The sequence below is a fragment of the Hyposmocoma kahamanoa genome, unplaced genomic scaffold, assembly GCF_003589595.1.
Source record: "Hyposmocoma kahamanoa isolate Upper Pololo Valley unplaced genomic scaffold, ASM358959v1 102, whole genome shotgun sequence".
Classification (NCBI taxonomy): Eukaryota; Metazoa; Arthropoda; class Insecta; order Lepidoptera; family Cosmopterigidae; genus Hyposmocoma; species Hyposmocoma kahamanoa.
The window spans coordinates 1076039-1099554 of NW_020653337.1; the positions used below are offsets into that span (position 1 = coordinate 1076039).

At 37.4% G+C, this 23516-nt stretch overlaps 1 protein-coding gene across 1 annotated transcript in view; it reads right to left on the minus strand.

Moving 5' to 3' along the window:
- Positions 1-23516, minus strand: part of LOC113232530 (lysosome-associated membrane glycoprotein 1) — a 62556-nt gene that overhangs the window by 10711 nt on the left and 28329 nt on the right. Inside the window, exons 3-4 of the mRNA XM_026467292.1 lie at positions 3346-3564; positions 213-404 (exon numbers count right to left, since the gene is read on the minus strand). Of these exons, the coding sequence (XP_026323077.1) occupies positions 213-404; positions 3346-3564 (411 nt within the window). The remainder of the gene's footprint in view (positions 1-212; positions 405-3345; positions 3565-23516) is intronic.

A 23516-nucleotide genomic window follows, 5' to 3' on the forward strand; every position in this document is an offset into this window, starting at 1 on the left:
TTATTTCTATCGTTTATCACGAACCAAAATTCAGAAGTTTTCGCGGTATTTTTTTTCCAAGAACAAACGCACTAGCGCGGGTAAATAATATGGCGCCACCGTCCATGCGGAAAACTGTTAGTTTGTGTTACTCGTAGCAAATAAAAAAAAATTAGGCACTTTCTCCTTCCTAGGGATAAATAAAGAATAGTGGAAAAAGTAACGAGTCTCACCAGCGCTGAACGAAGTGCCGTGCGCCGAACGGAAGGCCTCCTCCTGCAGCTGCGAGAGGGTGAGCGAGGCGGTGACGCTGTCGTGGGCGGCGCCCATGTTGAGGGACGCGGGCGCGGCGCAGCGGTACGAGGTCGCCAGCGGCGTCAGCCACTCCGCGCCGTGCCACGACTCCACAGTGGGCGTCAGCATCGCTGATCACGTGACAAGAGAAAACATTAGCCGTTGCGGGAGTGACATCGCCTAGAGTTATAATTAATAATAATAATAAATAACGCACACACTCAATATAGCCCCGCACTAGGGATACCCTGTGTCGCGGGTGCCATGGACACACACATAGACAACCACAAATTACATCCAAACTCACTAGAGAAATAATTGTAGGCCATACAACTATTTCTCCCGGCCCGGGAATCGAACCTGGGACCTCTGCGTGTCAGGTAACCGTAGGCCACGGAGGCAGTCAAATTTATATATGTCTGAAATAAATAAATTTATTTATTTCATTCTCAATCCATAATATTTGTTAGTAAAAGTACTTAAAAACTAATATTAGAATTGACTTTATAAAATGAAACAATTATGAAAAATAAATTTAAATTATAAAATCAAAATTCAAAACCACAAAATCATTAAATCAAAGTTAAAATACAATAAAAAAATATTATAACTTAACGTAACTTTTCAAATCAGTATAAGAACAATTACGAAATAAAATTAAAAGTATAAAAATTTTTAAATTGTATATTATAAATTGGTTCATAATAAATAAAATAATTTCGTTATGTTTATTTATATTCGTCGGAGACAGTAGTGAGTACGGACATTAAATAGAACGCAATCGCGCCACCTAGCGGTGAAGTCCGCACAACTACGGGTCCCGCGCTTCGACAGAGTCGTGACATTGTTGGCGGGCACGACTGGATCGTCATAAAGGGTAGTCGTCGTTACTACACTGTCGTACGTATCGCGTAGTGCCTATTTTGATCGTTAATATTAATTGTTATTTAATTTCATAGCAATTAAAATATACAGTCTTAATATTAACACGAGTTGCACTATCCCCAAATCGGCCCAAACGATGTCTGAAGATTCAGTTCTTTATATCAGATGTCAATTCAATTCTTTATATCATGGAAATATCTTCTTTATATCTTTTGGGGTAAGTGAAACGTTAAGTATTTATTTATATGAATTTAGCATAATGATTGTTAAAACATGTAAAGCTAATAAACACAGAGCAGTATACTTTAAAATTATTATAACGCGGACTGTTTTTCCTATAGCCCAAAACGTTTGACTCAAAATGAAGTAGTTCCTCTTGCCCCACCTGACCATTTTTAGGTCATTTTCGGGTTAGTGTTCACTGCCTTATTTCCGTGGCAATTTTTATTTCTTAAGTATTCGAGTATGGCATCGTGAAATATTATCTAATATTCGAAAATGATACCTTGAAATATTATTTAATATTTCATGATAATATACTTGAATACTTAAATCATAAAAATTATCACGGAAATTACGCACAGAATACTAACCCGAGAATGACCCATTTGTTACATATTTTATTTTCGTATAAAAGTATATAAGTTAATTTTATATACGTATAGATTGTTAGTATTCCACGTGTAGTGTATTTATAGGAACCACTTCCATAAGAATGTATTCTGTGGTTGCACCGCCCCTCCAACTCTTATTCTTCTGTGTTGTCATTGTAATTTTTGATCCACAATAAAAGATATTTCATTCGTTCATTGCAAGACCTAAATTTATATCCCAATGGCGCATCTGAGTCGTCTTTCGCAGCTGAAGACGTCCGAAGCGACTAGATGTAAACTTTACATCTAGTCTTTAAATCTGGCCGCTGGCTGAAAGCGACCGTGTCGCTCATTGATCGAATGGCTTAATTCCACGTGTCTGCGGCGGCCGCGCCCCACCGCGATACGCGTGGTGGGCACAGTCGCCAATTTGTGGGGAATTCCCCAAACCCTGCAGGGATTGGAATAATGCCGGATTTTTACATTTTATCATTAAATCGATACTTTGATGGTCGTTGATAAAAAGAACATAAATAATAACAATGAACGTACTGATATATTTTTTGCAACATCGCACATCATTCGTTTGTATAGAAACACCACACAAATATGCGATGTGCTCCCAAATTTATAAATAGTTATTTTGCGTATTGTATGCGTTGCCATTTGCAAGATGTGGCAAAATAATGACGGAATAAAAATAATATAACTGCTTTTATCGACTTTTTAGGTTTTCGCGATTGTTATACATAGGAAATGAAACTATTTTCCCATACTTATAAGTCCCATGGTCATAGTCAACCGTGACCATGGGACCTGTAAAGGGTCCGAAACGTTGGTTTGTTTGAAAAAACAAATATACGCGATTTAAATCCGGAAAAATAGTTAGATATCCTATAACTGTTAAAATTGTGTGTTATTAAAATTGTTTTTTTTTTCTCAAGACATTACGTGGGGAATTTTTGGTTAATAAGGACTTTGTAAGCGAAGGCGGCAGACGACCCGATGTAAATGTACCATAGAGTTACTTATATAAGGTTATCTAGATTCTAGATTATAATATGTACATTTATTATATAAGTATGTTCATGTTATATTATATTTATTTCATATCATTAAATTAACTAATACTACTCTTGGTTTTTTTTTTTGTTTAACACCTGTTTGTGTAACACCTATCTATTATATTTTTTGTTTGCCCCAAAGAGAAAGCGTTTTTGCATTACGTCCGTAAAAATTCAAATTGTTGTAAATTAGTTTATTCTTTTATACAACACATTGCTGTTCTGTTGTCATTTTAACAAAGGACATTCCATTCTATCTTGCAATCATTCAGTATGACAGCAAGTGTAGCTGCATCACAAAGTGATGAATCAATAATTTATGTTACATAAAACGACTTCCAAAAGTTGTTCCGTGTTATTTTCCAAGTATATACTCTGAGATTATACACTATAATAAATTCACAATTTTGAATTTTCCAATACGTAAGTGATTATACGGCTAATGACGTATAGAATAGAATCTTTATTGCATTAAAATGATTTTATATAACTTATTGATGCGTAGTAACGACAGAATATGGGATACTCACAAGCGTTGGGGAACATATGCGCACTGAGTGTAAGATTGACGGCGCTGAGGGCATAGTTGTGTGTAGTGTCGTTGCGTTGGAAGACGAGCGTCAGATTGTTGGTGGTGTTGGCGGGCGCGGGCCAGCTGATCGTCAGCCACTGGCTGTTGTTGCCTGAGCAGCTGCCGGTCGGCACCGTCGCGTTGTCCGGCACATTCAACAGCAGGTGATCGATAGTTGCTGGAATTTACGAAAGATTAAATTAATATAACAGACCCATTTACACGGAAAAATATACAAATGTAAACATTCTCGATTATCGCCTTTCCACGTGGACGACAATCGTCTTGCTATTGATTATTGAACGTCTCCGTGTAAACAGAACGATATCGTAGATACCAGTGATCTGGAATGGCAAATCTCGCACTCAAAACGGTCCAAACCGATAAATACGAAACTCGTATGAACTTGAGAAAAAGTCATACGAGAAACTCGTAAGCTAGATTCTTACTTACATTTCATTTAATTTACTATTTATGCCTTACTACAACTTATTTCGTTATGTAAACAGATGGAGTAGGCTATAAGTTGCTTGCGAATACCACATAATGATATAAGATTTTAGTTCTTCTCAGTACCACCTATGTACACATTATGATTAGATAATGTTACGGCGGTTATTACTAGCTCTAATAATGTACACCACGAAGCGTGCAATAAACCCTTTCTATGGTGAAATTACAGGCACAGTTAGGTAGCAGCAGACCTCCTTGTAAAATAGTTTGTCCAGGCAAGTACTGCCACCTTACCTATTTCTGCCACCAAGCAGTAGTATGAGCATTACCGCGTTCCGGTTTCTGATGAAATTACAAGCACATGGGACTTGTCAACTTACGTCTCAGGGTGACGGGCACAGTGGCAGTGCCCCTAAGACCTTTGCGATTTAAAGCTCTGAGTGGCACTGCAACTGTTATAGATAGGCGTGTCGCTTACCACCAGAAGCACAACTTGTTAGTCCCGTCGCTTGGTATCATAAAAAAACAATAATAACATGCATAAAGCGTCATTACCGTCAAATAAAGCAATTGTCGCAACAAACACGACTATGATGCGAAAAAGTTTGAGGTTACGTAATCCTGTGCCGGCGATCTAGTTAAGTTGAAATGCGTTTATGTAACCGTATTTTTACCGTATATATTTTTATCCTTACTTTCAAATCTCGTACCCAGTTCAAGTACGCTATAATTATATACAGTGTTTAATTTATTTTGATTTCAGCTTATTTTGAGTCTGAATATTCAACAATAGAACACGTTTATTTGCCAATTATACAGATCTTAAATAAAATAAGGTACATTATGTTACAGGTGTGCAAATATTAACGGAGTTTCGTATTTGAATTCTATAGAAGCAATGTGTTAAAAGCCTTTGTAGCAATTTCATTTAATGTGGCACAATTTAAAAGCACAATAATGTAACACTTAATCGACAAGAGACGAAGCTCAACATCAGCAGGCTTAGCATGAGCCCAGACACAAAAGTTGTTTGAGAAAATTGACAGTTCGAAGAAGTAATAACTTTTGTTTTCGGGCTCATGCTAAGGCTGCAGATGAACTCAGCCTGCCCTGCCCCTTGAAATTCCCGAGGAGACAGAAAACTGTTAATAACATTTATTGAGTTCTTAGGTTTTTCGCGATTGTTACACACAGGAAATGAAACTATTGTTTTGGATTCAAATCGCGTATATTTTTTTGTTTTTACCCTTTACAGGTCCTATGGCCATGCTTGAGTCAATCGTGACCAAGGGACCTGTAAAGGGCCCGAAACGTTGGTTTGTTTGAAAAAAACAAATATACCCGATTTAAACCTAACATTTATAGATTTTAAAATAACCCATAAAAATATGTATACTACATTGATTTACAATTATATGGACGTCGGGTCCGCGCTAAAAAGTGTCCGAACTTATAGGGCGTTAAAATCGTATACAGAGCGTCATTCACGCTTTAGTCTTCATTTGTTCGACTGACAGCGAAGCAAGCAAAATTAGACAGTACTGCGATGACATTACAATTTAAATTCAACGTTTTAGCTTTTTCATATTCCTTTACACGTCACTACGTTTAAATAGGTTGACTTGGGACATTTTTTTCGTGGTTTTTGTATTAGACCCGTCGTCCATTTATTTGTAAGTCAATGATATACTATGAAAAATATATTATGAATCATAAGACAAAAATTATGATATCAAAGAATCCAGTCATGAGGTCATTAAACCAATATTGTGGTAATACACAAAGATGCAATAGGAGGCGTTAATTTGAAATCCATTTGTGTAAACACTGCCACTGCAGCAAGAATGGATGATCCATGGCGGTGGTCGATGACTCAGAGTTTTACAGACTTGTATTTTATGATATCAGGTGACGGGGCCATGTGCTGTAAATGTAGTTTCACCAGCACTTCTATACCTTTCAAAACTGGAACGCAGTAATGCTTACATTACTGGTTGGCGACAGAACTCTCCTTTACGACCTCTTTTACTCTAGCCTTGAATAACCCCAGAATATATTTAATGTAGTTTATTGGGAAACAGAGTAGTACATTTAGTTTTTTTGCCACATACATTAAGAGGGAGCAGAGGAAAAATTCCTAATCTTCGATTTGGTTTTAGAGGGGTATATCCACTTTAAAGTTAAAAATAAAATATTGTATGAGTAACTACACGATATATTCAAGCTTAGACATTAATCAGAAACTTAAAACAATAAAGTTTCCTCAATAGATAAAAATCACGAAATTACTTCTAATTTTGACATTTTTTCGATTTATCCTCGAAATGCTACAGGTTATTAGGACAAAAATTAGATAATTAATTATATTTATGCATGATCGACAACTGTCACTACGGATTTTTTTTAATCCCTTTAGTTTTAGAGTTATTCCGCTAAAACGAATTTGGTACTTTTAATGCGCAAAATTCAACATCTCCTGTCGCATGTCACGCGAACTTCAGGCATATATTTGTTTCACAAATTTGGGCGGAGCCAATGTCAAATCTTTTTTGGCATGAGAGCTCTTAAGGAAAGGGGAATCAAAGCGCTCTGTACAAATGGGATGTTTTTTTTTTAATTTTATGTAGGCGGCTTTTGAAAGATTCCATGCTGTATTCCTGCGAGAAAACCCCGTCAGGGACTTCATTCCACAACCTAATTGTACGTGGGAGAAAGTTCCTCTGAAACCGTACAGTACGAGATCGACTCGGTTCCAGAGTGTGAGGAGGGACTCCCTGCCGGTGGCGAGCGGTGCGGTGGTAAAATGTTGCCGTTGGCATCATCATCAAACGCCAACACGGAGTACCACCGACATAAAGATGAAATAACGGTGAACATAAAGTAACAATGCTAGCGACTTGAAATTTGCCATAGTTGTTTAACGGCTATTTCTTGCACTGTACACTTTATTGCACAAAGATGTGATACTGCAAGTTTTCAAAGTATTGTTAGCCGAATTTCACCTCTGTAGACTTGCAGTGGTAACGACACGTAAAAATCCACTTTACTTAAGAGTGTTACGAATGATCTCTGCACGCAGGTTTTTGTCTCCAATGAATAAGAACGAATCTATACCATTTGCCTTGTTATTGATTTTACTTCGCGTGCGAACCGCCCGAGAAACATAATGCGATACACTATCATTAGATAGAGGATCCATCCATTTACAAACACAATTAATAAATATCTAGGTAAATGGAAGTGACGTAGCGTAACTATGTGAATACAACGAAGAGTAACAAAAATGTCATAACCATACCGTATCATCGATTTATTTTCGTTACGCCCCAAATTGTAACTTTTTTCAGTATTGTTGTGTCCCACTTTTGGGACCGTGATAGTTCACAAAAGTGGGGCACAACGATACATAATATCACGAAACATACCTACATATTAAACACATTTAATTTGGTTAAACTATTAACCAAATAAAATGTATTTAATTTGTTTCATTATGTCCCATTTAAAATCAGTTTCCATAATGTATGTATGTATGTGCTGTTGTTTAAGGCGATCATATAACTAGTTTCCTTGTAACATTTTCTGAGTCTATTTAGCACAATGATTGCAGTAACCATTTTAAGTGATGAATTTAAACAAGTTATGTCAACTTTGCATATCAAGTATGTATCTTGATATGCAAAGTTGATTAAAGTATTTTAGTGAAGTGATGAGTTTAGAGAATAATAAAATATGTATTTAATAAATATTTTGCATTAATTGTAAAGTTTTAAATTTAAGTGACATTTAGTCCCAACTGTGAGGTTATCAAAAATAGAAAGTGTACAGTAAGTAACACAATAATTATAGTGAGAAAAAATTGGTATTGTTTTGAAAGCTTGCAGTGATTTCAGTATTAAAGTAACTATCTTATATTTTTTTATAATAATGGCCAGTTTGGGACGCAACGATAGGTACTAGTACTCAAAATGGGGCTCAACGAAAGAAAGATTTTGGGACACAAAGCAAATAAGCCGTCCCATCTTCTAACAGTAACCAGCATTAGGCAAAATTTTGAAGGCCATGTGCACTGAAACCCATAAAATGTTCAGACCATATCGTCCGTATGATTGGATCGGTTCACACCCTGTAATTTGGAAACATGAAAACTTAGGCCCCAGGTAAATAAATCTTAATAGATAATCAACGGTGATGCTACTAACAGACAGCACCCTAGACTATACCAATCAAATGTCTGTTAGTTTGCCTGTATTGGGCGACAATCGTGACTATTTGTCGAAACGTATTGTTCAGCGCCCTTGAACGCGCGCGCACCCGTGCAACTCGCAACAGTAGCACCTTTTACTCTTGAGTAAAAGGTGCCATTTTTCACGACAATGCTAATTTTGCAATTCCGCAATTTAGTAGCAGTAGAGCTCCTTGTGAAAGAATTCGTCCAGGGAAGTACTGCCACCTTATCTATTTCTGCCGCCAAGCAGTAATGTTCGGTTTTGAAGGGTAAGGGTGCTGGTGAAATTACAGGCACATAGGACTTGTCAACTTATGTCTCAGGGTGACGAGCGCAGTCGTAGTGCCTCCTGAGATCTTTGCAATTCTAAGCTCTGAGTGGCATCATAAGGCGCACGACTTGTTCGGCCCGTCACTTGATGTTATAAAAAAAAAGTTTAAGATGTAACTTTTTCAACAATCACCATTCGAACCAAATAATACAGATTTATTTCTCTATAATGCCCATTGACTTACAATTATATGGACGTCGGGTCCGCGCTAAAGTGTCCGAACTTATAGGGCGTTAAAATCGTATACAGAACGTCATTCACGCTTTAGTCTTCGTTTGTTTGACTGACAGCGAAGCAAGCAAATTTAGACAGTACTGCGATGACATTACAATTTAAAAGCTTTTTCATATTCCTTTACATGTCACTACGTTTAAATAGGTTGACTTGGGACATTTTTTTCGTGGTTTTTGTATTAGACCCGTCGTCCATTTATTTGTAAGTCAATGATAATGCCCCATTTGTTCTTGTTAACCGACTTCAAAAAAAGAAGAGGTTTTCAATTCGTCTGTATGTATTTTTTGTTATTTTGTGTTACGCAGTAACTCAGGCATTTGTGAAGCGATTTTGATGATATGACATCCCCTAGTATATGAAACCGATTAGAATGACTTTTGAGGTCGGTTTTTTAGTAGTCTTTACTGAGATTATTAGTTTCTGTAGAGCACTTTGTGTTGAATAAACAGATTGGAATTTTAAAAATCTTTATATGATAGGTAAGCAAATCACTTTAGACATCGACACATTGTAAACTCCACTACTCAGTCGTAAGACAGATTATTCCGTGAAGAACGAGTAATGCGTAAAACACGCCGGGCGCGAGCGCGAGTCGCACGCACGCGCATGCGCTTGGTATGTTGTCGTCCATATAAATACACGAAATTAGACACGCCGCGGTCCCGACCCGACACGCGCCCGACCAGCACCCGCTCTCCAAAGTTACCGGGATTCAAACGCATTCGTTGTAACGAGAAGGGCAGAGCGGGTCACTGCCATGGATTTTGTTATTCAAATACGCAGAATCAGAATCTGTAAACCTCAGTTTTAAACGTAGTAAATGGCATATTATTAATATCAATAGTTTTTTATAAAAAAATCGGTGCCAGTCCATAACAGTTGTACCACTCACAAAGCACTGCCTCTGCGCCCGACACCCTGAGATATAAGTTGACAAGTCTCGTATGCCTGTAATTTCACCAGCTCCCTTCGAAACCGAAACGCAGTAATGCTTACACTAAAATAGGTAAGGTGGTACTTCCCAGAACGAACTCTTTCACAAGGTGGTCCACTGGTATGCTTGGGGTTTGTCTGATGGACCGAATGAAATCCTAAAGTAATTGACATAGCTCGCAAAATCAGTAAGCAGTCCAGCAGTGGATGCGTGTAAGCTGATGACGATGATGTACAATTTGAATGTTTACAGATATCGATACCTTTAACGAACGACGAATTCTAACGATTTCTGTTATTTTTGTAAACAGCCACATTTATTTACTTACATTATGATCCCCGAATTTTGTGAGAAAATAAAGAAACAAAAAAGAAAATTCGTAAAAAAAACGAATTTTGTGAAAAAAGAAACAGAACAGGGGCCGTACCATCAACTCTTATTACAGTTCAGTATAGGTTTGTAACGACAAAAAAGCGGGGTGGTGATATACACTTCATGTAGCGCTGTCTCTCAACGATTCATTTTAGGTCTAAACTGAGTCGTAATAAGATCATGATAAGGCCCCAGGTCCAAAAATGAAGTCGGCGTAGTGCCCATTGCATCTAGATATTTGATGCCTACAACTTTTCAATTATTAGTTAATTTCTAAAAATACAACCGTCTTTAGGTCCGCACCTAAACGGTAAAAAAGTAATTTCCGCATCCGTTTGCATGTCACGACGGCTACTCACAAAAACAAATACTGCCGCCAACTTGGAATTTGCCATTGTTGTATAACTTGGTTGCCAGCAACATTTTTACTAAAAAAAAACTTCTAAATTGAGAGAAACGTCCATAGAGAGAAACAAGAAAGAGCTTCTATTGTTTTTTTTTTTTATAACTTTAAGTTACACACATTTTGCCTTTCAAAGTCGTAAAAGAAAGCCGACTTTTCGCTTAATATCCGAGGATCCAAAAAATGTACATACATACATTATCATCACGCCCGTCTCCCACCAGAGTAAGCAGAAACCATAGACAAGGCACGCTTTTGACAAACCTTTTTCGCCTCCTCGATTCCCATTAGTATGTTATTTCAGTTCTCATCAGTTCTTTTACCCTCTTTTTTGAGAACACCGAAATTGATATAAAAACATTAAATTCTAACATTTATAGATAAAAATAATTAACTGAGTATCATAAAAAGTGCACGGCATTGAGACGGTGATTGATAATAGATTGATGATAATGATGGCAAAGTCATTGCGTATCAAGTGGGGAAGTTATGCCAGCAATGGCGGGTTTCTTCCTAGATTACTTCTAGACAGCATTACGAGATATTGAGACAGATTGTCAACTAACTGGTTATGAAATATTCGCAATAACAAAATAAGTAACCGTATATTCACGACGGCATCCTTTCACTTTGAGGAAATTGCTAAATAGAATAATTTGTTTATAATTTTGATCATGTTCTATTTATCACAATAAACAGGTTCAGGAAAAGCAGAGGTTTTATCCGCATACAAATTTTATCTTAATATTTTCCTTGTTTACTTCCTCAAAATAAATAACGAAAATAAAATTGGAGATATCCTTACTGCGATTTCGGATAACAGGTTTTTATATGACGAGCTAAATGTGAACGTTCGAGGTACAGTTAACACAGCACATCCTCATAAACATTGGTTCGAATATCGTCCCAAGGTCCCGGTCCGCAAGTAAACAAAATCCCTCAATGTGTAGCCTGTGTGCTGCCTGCCGTCTGTTCTTTAAAACAATCAATAGGCAGAATAGCGAGGTCTGTACATCTCTTCCGTTTATACTCGTGACGTCCTCGCTGATTATCCTCGCACTAGCTAAGGTCTCGGTTTCGATTCCCTGCCGGACCAATTTCAGAAATGTACTTTTCAATGTTCGATAGTCTTGTTTTATATTTCTTTTATTGAATATCATTGTGTTATTACTACCGTGGTCACCATATATTTCTTGTGAATACGGACACTAGTTTCTTTGTTGTTGACACAAAGAGACATACCTTCGATCTGACTGGACTAGAACCAGCGTCTGTTGCCAGACCGGGACCACTGCTCTTACCACCTGCTCTATACGATATCGCGTCAGCAGATCTTACTAATTTCTCTATGTGCTTGCTGCAGATCTTCGTGGTGTTTAAATGGCTTTTGTATAGCTATAGTTATTATTCCAAACAGCGCAATAGGCTAGCTCTACCACAATTAAAGTGTCGAAGTACAATCTAACGACATTTGTAGCCGGGTGGTTGGCACTGTAAGTGCGATGTGTGGAAGTTCCTGATTGCCGGGATCATGGTTCTAACCATTGGGATAACATGATCGTCACTAACGAAAACAATACTAATGAATATAAAATAAAGTAGTATAGAAGTCAAGTAAAACAAAATTACATATATTATTCAAAAGAAACTCATCGACACTGTAGAATTCATTACATCCAATAAAAGGAGTTGTAAGTTCGTATTCCAGAACTCTACTCAATGCTCAAGTCAGAATTTGAGCAGACTTGAGTATGATTTCAAGCACTGGAAATACGACCCTAATGGCAGGGACTTGAGTATGATATCAAGTGCTTTAAACCATACTCAAACCCTAACTTGAGCATTGAGTAGAGTTCTAGAATACGACCCTAAGTCTGGTATAAGACGTTTAGTCGGTTGTAACACTTTTCAAGTTAGTGGGCGGATAGAAAGAGTTCGTCCAGAGGGTACTGCTACCATGCCTACATATTCCAATCGCCGTGCAGTAATGCGAGCATTACAGCGTTTCGGTTTTGATCAAGAGTCGATACTTCTTCAGCACGAATTAAAATTTTTCCCGTACTAATACGGTTCATTTTTCTTGGGTCGAGCGGCCGGCGGGAACACTGGCCTTATTTCAGAATTAATTTTTTTGCACACGAAATGTATATAATATACCATGCGTGTTCTATTTAGTTTAGTTGATATAAACAAAAATCATTGGTACCATTGACTTACAATGGTACCTATTGAGTAAAGCGGATTTCTAGTAAAATATTTCGAGGTAAGTTTGTGTTTTTTTTTTCTATTGTGAAAATGTTTAGGAATCGTGTTTTCACACCGTATAGTAAACAGTGTGTACCCTCAATATTTTTTTCCAATTGACTCAACACTTTCACTGTTATGCGGAACAAAAAAGTCATTTGAGGTTGTAAATGTTACTGTTGCGCGCTGGTGAAACTGAACGGCAGTTGTCAACTAATCTCAGTGTGATGCGCTCAGCAGCATTTCCTCTCAGATCTAAGCGACTTAAAGTTCTGAGTGGCACTGCAACTGTTATGACTACGCGTGCAGTTTACCACCAGACAGGGCTTTTTGTCACAGCTTAATAATCATAAAAAATACTAAAAAGTGTTCTGCAAATTTAGGTATATAAGCAAACTGATCCCGTAGAAAGGAAGTCCGGCAGAGGGATAACACGACACATAACACTCCGATAGCGAAAACAACGCGTTCGTTCCAATAACCACTACAATAACCACTGTTAGCACAATACAACATTATTTCATTATTTGACGAGATAACATAGTTATTCTTGTTAAGTTTGCATGGACAGCGAAGTAATCGAGGTTCCTTATCATGAGACGCGTTATTCTTATCGTCGAGTAAGACGACGTATTGTAAGGGGGAAATGTTAGATCAATACAACACGAAAAAAAAGCAGTTTTTGTAAGCAGTAGAACTCCTTGTGAAATTTCTGCCGCCAAGCAGTAATGTTAGCATTACTGTGTTCCGGTTTTGAAGGGTAAGGGTGCTGGTGAAATTACAGGCACATGGGACTTGTCAACTTATGTCTCAGGGTCACGGGCGCAGTGGCAGTGCCCCTCAGATCTTTGCGATCTGAAGCTCTGAGTGACACTGCAACTGTTACGAACAGGCGTGTAGCTTCCCATCAGGCGCACGACTTCACTTGATATTATATAAAAAAAATGTCTGTTGCAACCGGTTTTACTGGTTCTGTGGTACTCTATTAATAAAAAAAACACCGAAGTATCGCCTAGCCGTAATGGTATAAATGGATGTAGTTAAACAAAAAGGATCCAATCCTCAAAATTATCAAAAAATGAGTTACGTGTATTGTGCACCAAACAGTTCTTAAACTCTAATTCTTATCAGCCAAACCAACCCAACATAAACGTAAATAATTATACACATAATTGGAGCCACCTCGCATTTTTGTCGTAAACGGCTAAAATACAAAAATAAGTGTTATCATCGAAGAAAAAGTTTTCCCCGGGTTTGCAAATCCAAATTCCTAACAAGGACTTATGGAAAAGATGTTGAGTATACTAGTTTCAAAATTACATAGCAGTATTTGATCAATCAAACATTGTTTAAGCTTAGGGCACTTAATACTGAAAATGCGTGGTGGCTCGAATTATGTGTCCAGAAGTGTATCTCTTTTTTTTTGTTACATGACATTATAAATTATCAAAACACTTGTTGGTAGATATATAGATAGAGAGCGAGAAACGCTATAAAACTTCAAACTGCCATATCTCGAAAGTGACTAGATGTGGAGTGGATCCTTTTTGTTTAACTACGTCCAAAATATCTTGGTTTTTGGAGCTTGCTACACATAGAAACTGATAAAGCTGCCAAATCATATACTCGATACAAACGACATTGCCAATTTTTAAAAGCGTGTTATTTATTGACTAGGATAACATATTATAAAGTCAACGATTATTTAAATGACAAGAACATTGAATAATAGTAACTACGATAAAATAATGAGATGCATGAGATTACTAAGAATTTAATTTAAAATTAAGATTTGTAATTTTTGTATTTAAAACTTAACATTTAAGTATTGTTAAATTAATTTTTCTCAAACATGCTCCGAAATGTTTGCATTACTTTCAAAAAACGTACACGGAAAGTTTGTAATTTATGGACCATGCGCCTTCTTCCCGGCCAAGGCCTGCAAAGTATGAAAATACATTACTGTCCTCTACTCTTAACTTTTAATGTAAACAGGCAAAAGAAAAAACTCATACAGCCAACTGTCCAGTGTTCATAACTGCGAGAATTAACAATACCTATCTGTACCGCTTACTTTAAAAAAAAAGAAAATGGCGGTAACACTTAAAGCGTTTTGTTATTCTTTTGTTTTTTCGTCTTTTTTGTATTCGCGAAAATGAGTGCTAGTGAGAAGAGCGATAAGGAAAATACAGTAATAGATACACATTCAAACACATCATCAGAACTTCAGCAGACTACTATTAATGTGCCTGGAAAAACAATAACATTTTCATTTAGCAACTTTTTCTATTATATATCTTCCTCTCTTTAGTATTTTATTATTTCCTCGCATTGTTTGAGGAAAAACCTATACATGCCTCGGCAGGAACGGGGATTGCTTGACTCGTATTAATACAAGGCCCTCGTCCAGAAATCCCTTACTTCCCGGCCTCTGCAATAATGTAGTATAACTTAAATAAATTGTACTCCGTAAAACTGGCAATACATCAGTATCGAGTTCTTAGGTTTTCGCGATTGTTACACATAGGAAATGAACCTATTTTTCCGGATTTATTTGTTTTTTCAAACAAACCAACGTTTCGGCCCCCTTACAGGTCCCATGGTCACCCGTGATGAGTCAACCGTGATATATAACCGTGAATACACGATTTCAATCCGGAAAAATAGTTTCATTTCCTATGTGTAACAATCGCGAAAACCTAAGAACAACAATACATCAGTATATTTTCCTGCGCCGCGCACCGTAGCATAACACAACACGTGTCAGTACACAACAATGTTATTTAAGACCTTCTAGACGTGTGTACACAATGATTTGATTAATTAAAATTGAAACCTTTTTTCAGATAGGCAAGGTATTTAAAGGCGAGCCTAGGTTTTAGGAGGTGAGGCGTGGAGGGCCCCCTTAGGGTGCGTTCCCACTATGTCGTGACGACAGATTGGCGTGCAGTTTACAGTGTCGTGGCTTGTATATTTAAATGAAGTTGTTCACATATAGCACGACACTATTAACTGTCGTTCACGATTTTTTATCGTTACACCGACAAACTGTCGTCACAGTGGGAACAGGTAGAACGACAGTCGTCGGACGATAAAAAAGTCACGATAAAAACGTGACGACGATTGTCGCAGCTCGTATTGTCGTCACGTTGTATTTATCGCTGTCCGCGCGTATTCTGCTCCCTGCCCTCCCCTCTCGTACCCCGCGCCCTCTGCTCGCTTTGCAGTAGCATTGGGTCGTAGCCAGAGATGGGCAAGGAGGCTGTCGTGAAACGATAAATTGTCGTCACGATCTAGTGGGAACAGCTAATCACGACAATCGTCCAACGATAATAAAACGTGACGACTTAGTGGGAACGCGCCCTCACGCATACCGTCATCCCGTGTATAAAATTAATAAGAACAGGCGGCGACAATTTTACATAGATCCAATGTTGACAAGCGCCTGAAGGCGGCTGACGGAACATCGGGCAACGCGGCGTGTCGTTAAACCGCTGGGCAATTTTCAAATTTTGGGATACATGTGCATTTAATAATAGGGCTTTGATAATCAAAATTTAGCAGGTTCTCTGTAGTACTTAAAGATATTTCATCCTACTAAGATCCTAACTCCATATTAAAATTATATGCAAAGTTAGAAATGTTTTACTTTTATTTTAGTCTATTTTCGGGATTTTATGTGATTGTATAAAGTACATCCTACCGCGTAACACATTAGCACATTCTTTAGAAAATATCCTTAGGTATATAGTATATTTTTTGTTGTTTTGAGTTATTTAATAGCAGTAAATACCTAAACCATTTGATCCAGTAAACAGTTTTCAGCACCCACAGTACAAACCATTGGGCAACCGAGGTCACTACTTGATCACTATGTCTAATATTAATGCAAACCACCCTATTTTGAACTACCGTTAAAAAATATTAATTTCACTTGGTTATTTACAAAAAACAAGTGAAAAGGTTAACCCGAAAAGTCAGATTACGACAGCCGTCAAAACCTAACCAATCAGTTAAGTGGTGATATGTACGATTATTTTTATCAAGTTAGGTAGTACGGCACTATGCAAACTGTGAGAAAAAAACATATTCTAAAAAAGAAGGTATTATTACAAACTACATCAACGAACTGTGTGGCCGAACGGTTTACCATGCTGGTCTGCCACGCAGATGTCCCGGATTCAAGTCCCTGGCCGGGAGAAATATTTGTATAGCTTACAATTAACAGTGCCAAGAGGCTTATAGGTGACTCGGAATTAGTGGAGGTGCAGAGCCTTGACACAGCCGTAAAGTTGCCTGCTTAGCGGTATTTTACAGGATATATCACGAAGAGTGCGCGATGGAATTACACGATTTAATTCCGCCTTCCCCATTCCATCACCGGGGGACTAGGCGTAGGCTAGGGTTCCACCCTTTGTTGTGGATATTCTAAAGATTCGCAAGAAGCGATACGCTTCCACATTTATATGGCGAACGACTATGGACTGGAATTCCTTGCCTGCAGACTTGTTCCCTGAACGTTATAACTTGGGCCTTTTCAATGCGAGAGTAAATAGGCATTGTTTAGGTGTGCATGCTAAAAAAAATATATCTTTCGTGAGTTTGTGTCTAGTGCCGGGCTAGTGTATTATTATTATATTATAATAACACAGCTTTTGAAGGCAACTTCTCTACAATAGCATAAACAATAACGGTAAAGAAATTTAACCGTGTCTTTATTTCCAATATACAAAAACCGTTGTGAATCATTGTTTCAGTCACCGTGCGCATACAGTTATATATTAACAAAACACCTACATAATGTACAGACGGCAGCGCATCAAGCTACACATTGACTGGTCGGTTCTGTTGCACTGGAGGCAATATTCGAGCAAAAGTGTATAGCCTGATGTGCTGTTGACTGTACATGTGTAGGTGTAAGTAAACGTCATTCTTTCTATATAGAGTAGTGTGGCGAGGGTCGGTGCCAAAATTGTAACGAGCTCAGAGTACAAACAATATACATATCAGGTTAGTAAATATACAATGTTTATTTATATATTTGCAGATTCACGATTACCTTACAAAGAATCTTGTCTAATCTATTGCTGTTAGCAGTAATAAGGAAAAAAAACGACTAAAAACCCAAACCCAATTAAAACATTTTTTATAACTTCAAAAGCTACACGCCTGTTTATAACAGTTACAGTGCCACTGAGAGCTTTAAATTGCAAAGATCTGAGGGGCATTGCCACTGCGCCCGTCACCCTTTAGAGAAGAAGAAGAGAATTAAATTGGCAAGTCCCATCGCCGCCAAACAGTAATGTGATCATATCCGAGTTCCGGTTTTGAAGGGTAAGGGTGCTGGTGAAATTACAGGCACAAGAGACTTATCAACTTATGTCTCAGTGAGAGGCGCAGTGATAGTGTCACTCAGATGTTTACGATTTAAAGCTCTAAGTGGCACTGCAACTGCCATGGACAGGCGTGTCGCTTAACACCAGGCGCACGACTTGTTCGTCCCGTCATTTGGTATCATAAAAAAAAGATGTATATCAAGTCCCCAATCCGCAACCCGCGTGAGAACTAACAGCACAAGCCCTCGCATTGTGATAAGAGCTGTGCCCAGCAGTGGAACTTTATATAGGCCAACTATTATTTGTTTTTATAATATAAAACATAGTTGAAAGTGTTGAATCAATTTCTTTGGAAACAGAACATAATAAAATTGAGGATGCACCGTATAGGTACGGGTGAAAACACGATTCTTAAAAATACACAAACTTACCTCGAAACTACAAGAAAACCAATGTATTTCAACTTTACTTTACATATACCAATTATTTTTAAACCGACTTCAAAAAAAGGAGGCGGTTCTCAATTCGACTGTATGTTTTTTTTTTGTATGTATGTTACGCGATAACTCCGGTATTTGTGAACCGATTTTCATGATTCTTTTTTTTGTTGGAAAGAGGGTACCTCCATAATGATCCCATTTAATTTTGAAGAAAATCATCCACCTCTAAGGGTGGCTGTTCACGCATGAAGATTCATATTTATAAGTAGCGCCTAAATTTTACTATAAGGAGCAATTATTTTAATGGTCGATTGTGCTATTCTCCAATTCAAGGCGATTTTTTTTTTTCATCAATTTGATTATTTTTTTTCATTTTATATCAATTGAACTAAATAGAACACGTATAGTGTACACTTTTCAAATGGATTTAATTACGTTTGTAAAAAAAATAATCCTGAAATAAAGCCAGTGTTCCAACCGATTCCGTACGGGGAAAAATTGCATTCCGAGTTGTGCTAGTATCGACTAATGTATGAATTTGGTTAAACGGACGAGATTTCCATAACTACCGGCACGCTATGATGGCCGTTTTGACAGAGTACAATAGTGGGATCAAATATCAATTCGTTATCGAAATAAATATAGTCAAATGCGAGTCCATCTATAAGTTTTTAGATTTATAACTAGTATTACAAGGGGTAGCTGATTAAAAGTTAAAAAAAGTTTTAATGCGACTAAAATAAAAATGTTTACTGTTAAATGTTTAGTAGCAGTAGATCTCCTTGTGTAAGAGTTCGTCCAGGGAAGTACTGCCAACTTTCCTATTTCTGCCGCCAAGCAGTAATGTCAGCATTACTGTGTTCCGGTTTTGAAGGGTAAGGGTGAAATTACAGGCACATGGGACTTCTCAACTTATGTCTCAGGGTGAAGGGCGCAGTGGTAGTGCCCCTCAAATCTTTGCAATTTAAAGCTCTGAGTGGCACTGTGACTGTTATGGACAAGCATATACCTTACCATCAGACGCAAGACTTGTTCGTTCCGTCACTTGATGATATAAAAAATAAAAACAAAAAACTTAGTATATCGTCAATTCGAGACTGCTTTGTTTTGCATTGAGGTTTGACGGGAGTTTACTGGAGGTAGAAGTTGTGCTGGCCAGCGATCCCATAAGTGAAGATCGTATTAGATAACATTTTTAAAAATTTCGAACAGCAAATGCCGCCGGGTTGTGTCTTAAAATTATACATTCCATAAATATTACAGCACGTTTCTATTGACAACAATGTACAGTCATATACATGAGATACCTGACCCCCAAACATGCCCAAACCGACCTTTTGGTTCTGAGAGCCCTCTTACGTGTTGAAGAAATAAAAAATTAAAGCAATTTCAACTTTATGTTGTAAGCAATACAGTGGAGTGTTGCTTGAAGATGATGAACATATCTTTAAAACCAATACTAAATTTCGTAATTTAACTTCCAAGTAAACTGGTCGAGAGGCTTATTGTATCGACTGCCAGTTAAAATACCCGTGGTTCGATTCCACGAGCACTGTTTTGTTTTAACGTTATATTTTTAACATCATTGTCTCACTTTTAAATGTGAACGTTCACAAATCACAACTTTTTTGCTCGCTAGAAATTGCCTAAGTTGGGTGGGTAGATATTATTAATAAAGCGTAGGGTAGGTATGGATAGATTAACAAATCACGAAATTGCTCTGCACTTTGCATACGATCGTGTTTTCTGTGATTACGCATTATTCCACGTTTCGCTCCTATTTGTCTATTCAGTTTTAATTACTTTCAAGGTTTTAGTGACTTTCAAAGTTTTCTTTCGTTTTAATGTGCCGCACTTGACGGAATTATTAAAATTAGAAATTATTGTTTTGTATGAACAAGATTTAGACATTCCTTACACCTATTCACGTGTTAAAAACAAAAAAATACAATATTATATAGTCATAGCTAAACAATATTTTATTTTTAATGTCACTCGAATCATGCTTGCCTCAATTTGCAAAGCAATCCTTATACCAGTTGGTCACGACGGCCTTGCTAAAGCTGGTTGAAATTTGTGCTCGGTATTTAAGTAAGAACCATACGTTAAAGATCAAATTGGCTTAAAAACTTTCTTAAAATGTCATTCACTAATGAGACGACCAGGGAGTCATACCAAAATAAATTTTACGGCTTACGGGTTAAAGATTAAGTTTGTTTAATAATTTTCTCCACATTTTTGTGCTCAGAACCAAAAGGTCGACAAAGTCGGCTTGGGGAGTCAGGTATTTGCGTACATGACTGTACAGCAATTAGCTTCTTCAACGTATTTATGAATTAATACGAAACTTGATGAGCGGAGAAACGTCAAAACGGTCATCATAGATTTTGTAACTCTTATTGCAGGTACCTTTTTTTACCGGTTCAAGCCGATTCCGCAAGTGCGGTGACTCCCTTGTTGTCATGGATGAGTGTCTTTCAAAGAATAGTATTAACCGAGTTAGCATTTCAACAAAACACAATATGTTAATAACCTCTGTATGAGTTCTAGTCGACTCATCCGCGTCGTCTCCGTTATCGTCTTTTACACGGTAATTGAACGTGCAAAATAAACGATTCATTTGTACAATTACTACTGTATATTCGTACAAATGACAGATAAAACGGTAGGTACATTTGGAAGGTAAGACAGAAGGAAAGGAAGGCAGAGAAAGATCGAGACGAAGTTATTAAGGGAAAAGTTTATGTCTGTGTATGAGGCGCTGAACAGAGATGGTTGGCGATAACAAGACAAGAGTCTAGCTCTTAATAGTCGATAGTACCTAAGCTCGAGTTCAATTTATTCCCGTACTAATACGGTTCATTTTGCTTGGGTCGAACGGCAAGGCCACTGGCTTTAATACAGACTTTATTTTTTTACAAACGAATTCAAAACCATTTGAAAAATGTATATCGTATAGTATACGTGTTCCATTTAGTGCAGTTGATATAAAAAATCATTGGTATATGTGTAAAGGGTGCCTATTGAATGCAGCTGTTTTCTTGTAAAATCTCGAAGTAAGTTTGTGTTTTTTTTATCGTGAAAATTTTTAGGTATTGTGTTTTCACACCGTATAGTAGTCGGCACATATCAATTTTATATACATTCTCCAAGTGATTGATTCACCACTTTCTCTGTTATATGGAAAACGTGACATTGACAATATGAAATAAATGGTTCGTTCTACTATATTCTAGACTTGCTACAGTCAACTTCTACACAATCTGTATGCAATATTATGTATCATAACTTCGTCTGTATGAATCATATCGTAGTCAAGAAGGTTTTAATATAATTTTTTTAGGTCACAAGCAAATACAAACATTTCCAGCTTTATCAACCACGTCCCGGCCGACAACAGCCACATTATACAAACACGCATACCGTCGTGCCTTCGATGGCGTTATTATTAATTTATGTGAGAGAGGTTTTAAAAACTTAAAATCTAGGGTCACGGTACATTTACAAAAATACAACTTATGTTAAGAAGACTTCAAAGAAAAATGTGGTTTTAATTCATATAGGATAATTAAAAATAGGAATATGTTGGACACGCTAAGTAAGATGAGAGCAGTTACAAAGAGCAGCACCTAGAATGTCTGAATCATTCTTCTCAGGTGAATCTGTCTTACGAATGAATTTAATCAAAGTGACGTTCTCAAGTGTAACTTGCCCATGGAATAAAGATGTATTTGAGTTTGATATGGATAAGTGCGTCCTTTGCGGGCGGGACTTTTATACTTACTATAAGTTACTATAAGTATAATTTTATATTACTATAAGTTCGTTGAACGGGCACTATTAAGAAAGTAAATCTAATCAATACACCGTTAAAGAAACATATTAGCGACCCATGATAGCGATCCTATCAAAGGCTGGAGTTTCGCGATTACCTTTAAAACGGTCACCACATTCATGACATAAAATCGCATTAACCCGGTGAGAAAAAGTGTTAAGTGTAGTGATTCCTTTGTGCGTGATGGACGAACGATATGATACTCGCGAAGACGCTGAGAATATAATACATTCATTTATAAATTCATGAGCGATATAGACTGGTTCAAGCGTAACGGCCAATATCTACCAAGAGAACAGTTGGCTATTTCGTCGGTTAAACGGATTAGGGATGTCAAAATAACAAAAGTAATGTAACATATAGTAATAACGAAGAACAAAACTAGATAATTTACGTTATGACGTAAAAAGCTAACACCCGCTGTTCCTGGCGTCGCGCTGAGCCACGTGCGTAGCGCCTCGTTACAGCGTGTATACAGAGGGGGCGTTTATATGATATCGTGATACACATGTTCCTAGAATGAGCTGTAACCGACTTTGTAGAATATGTGAATAGCATGCGGTGCTAATAAAATTTCTGTCTTACTGTAGAAAGACATGGATCAAACTAATGGCGTTTTCACACAGGGTCGACTGCTTCGACTTCACCGTGTCCAAGGAGACGCAGTCGACTCAATGTTTACACAGAAACGACTGCCGCCTCTTCGGCTGATGAAGATGTTTTTGACACGTTTTTTTAGTAGCAGTAGAAGAGTTTGTCCAGGGAAGTACTGCCACCGTAACTACTTCCGGTTTTTCCGAAATTACAGGCGCATGGGACTTGTCAACTTGTCTCAGGGTGTCAGGCGTAGTGGCAGTGCCCCTAAGATTTTTGCGATTTAAAGCTCTGAGGGGCACTGCACCAGTTATGGACGGGCGTGTAGCTTACCATGAGGACGACTTGCTCGTCCGTCACTTGATATTATAAAAAAAATTGATACAAAAAGTTGTTAGATCGTATGCACTTGACTCGATTTTCGTTAAAAGCGAATGGTATGTGCATCCTTAATGAGAATCCACAGGATTGCAAAGTGAAATTTGTAATAATTAAAACCCGCGCTTTGTCTAAAAATCCAATTAAAACCCGGCAGCGTTGATTGTATTTTAACCCACCATCTCTGTATTTCAATCTTTTCTTTTTTTTGTCTGTTTATTATCGAATATATAAAGTGGTAACTAGAGATGCTTTTTCAATATAAATTTATTTATTTGAAATTAGTATAACGTCTCCGAAAGTAATTAGAAATGGACATAAAATGTTTATTTTGCATGGTATTGTTAG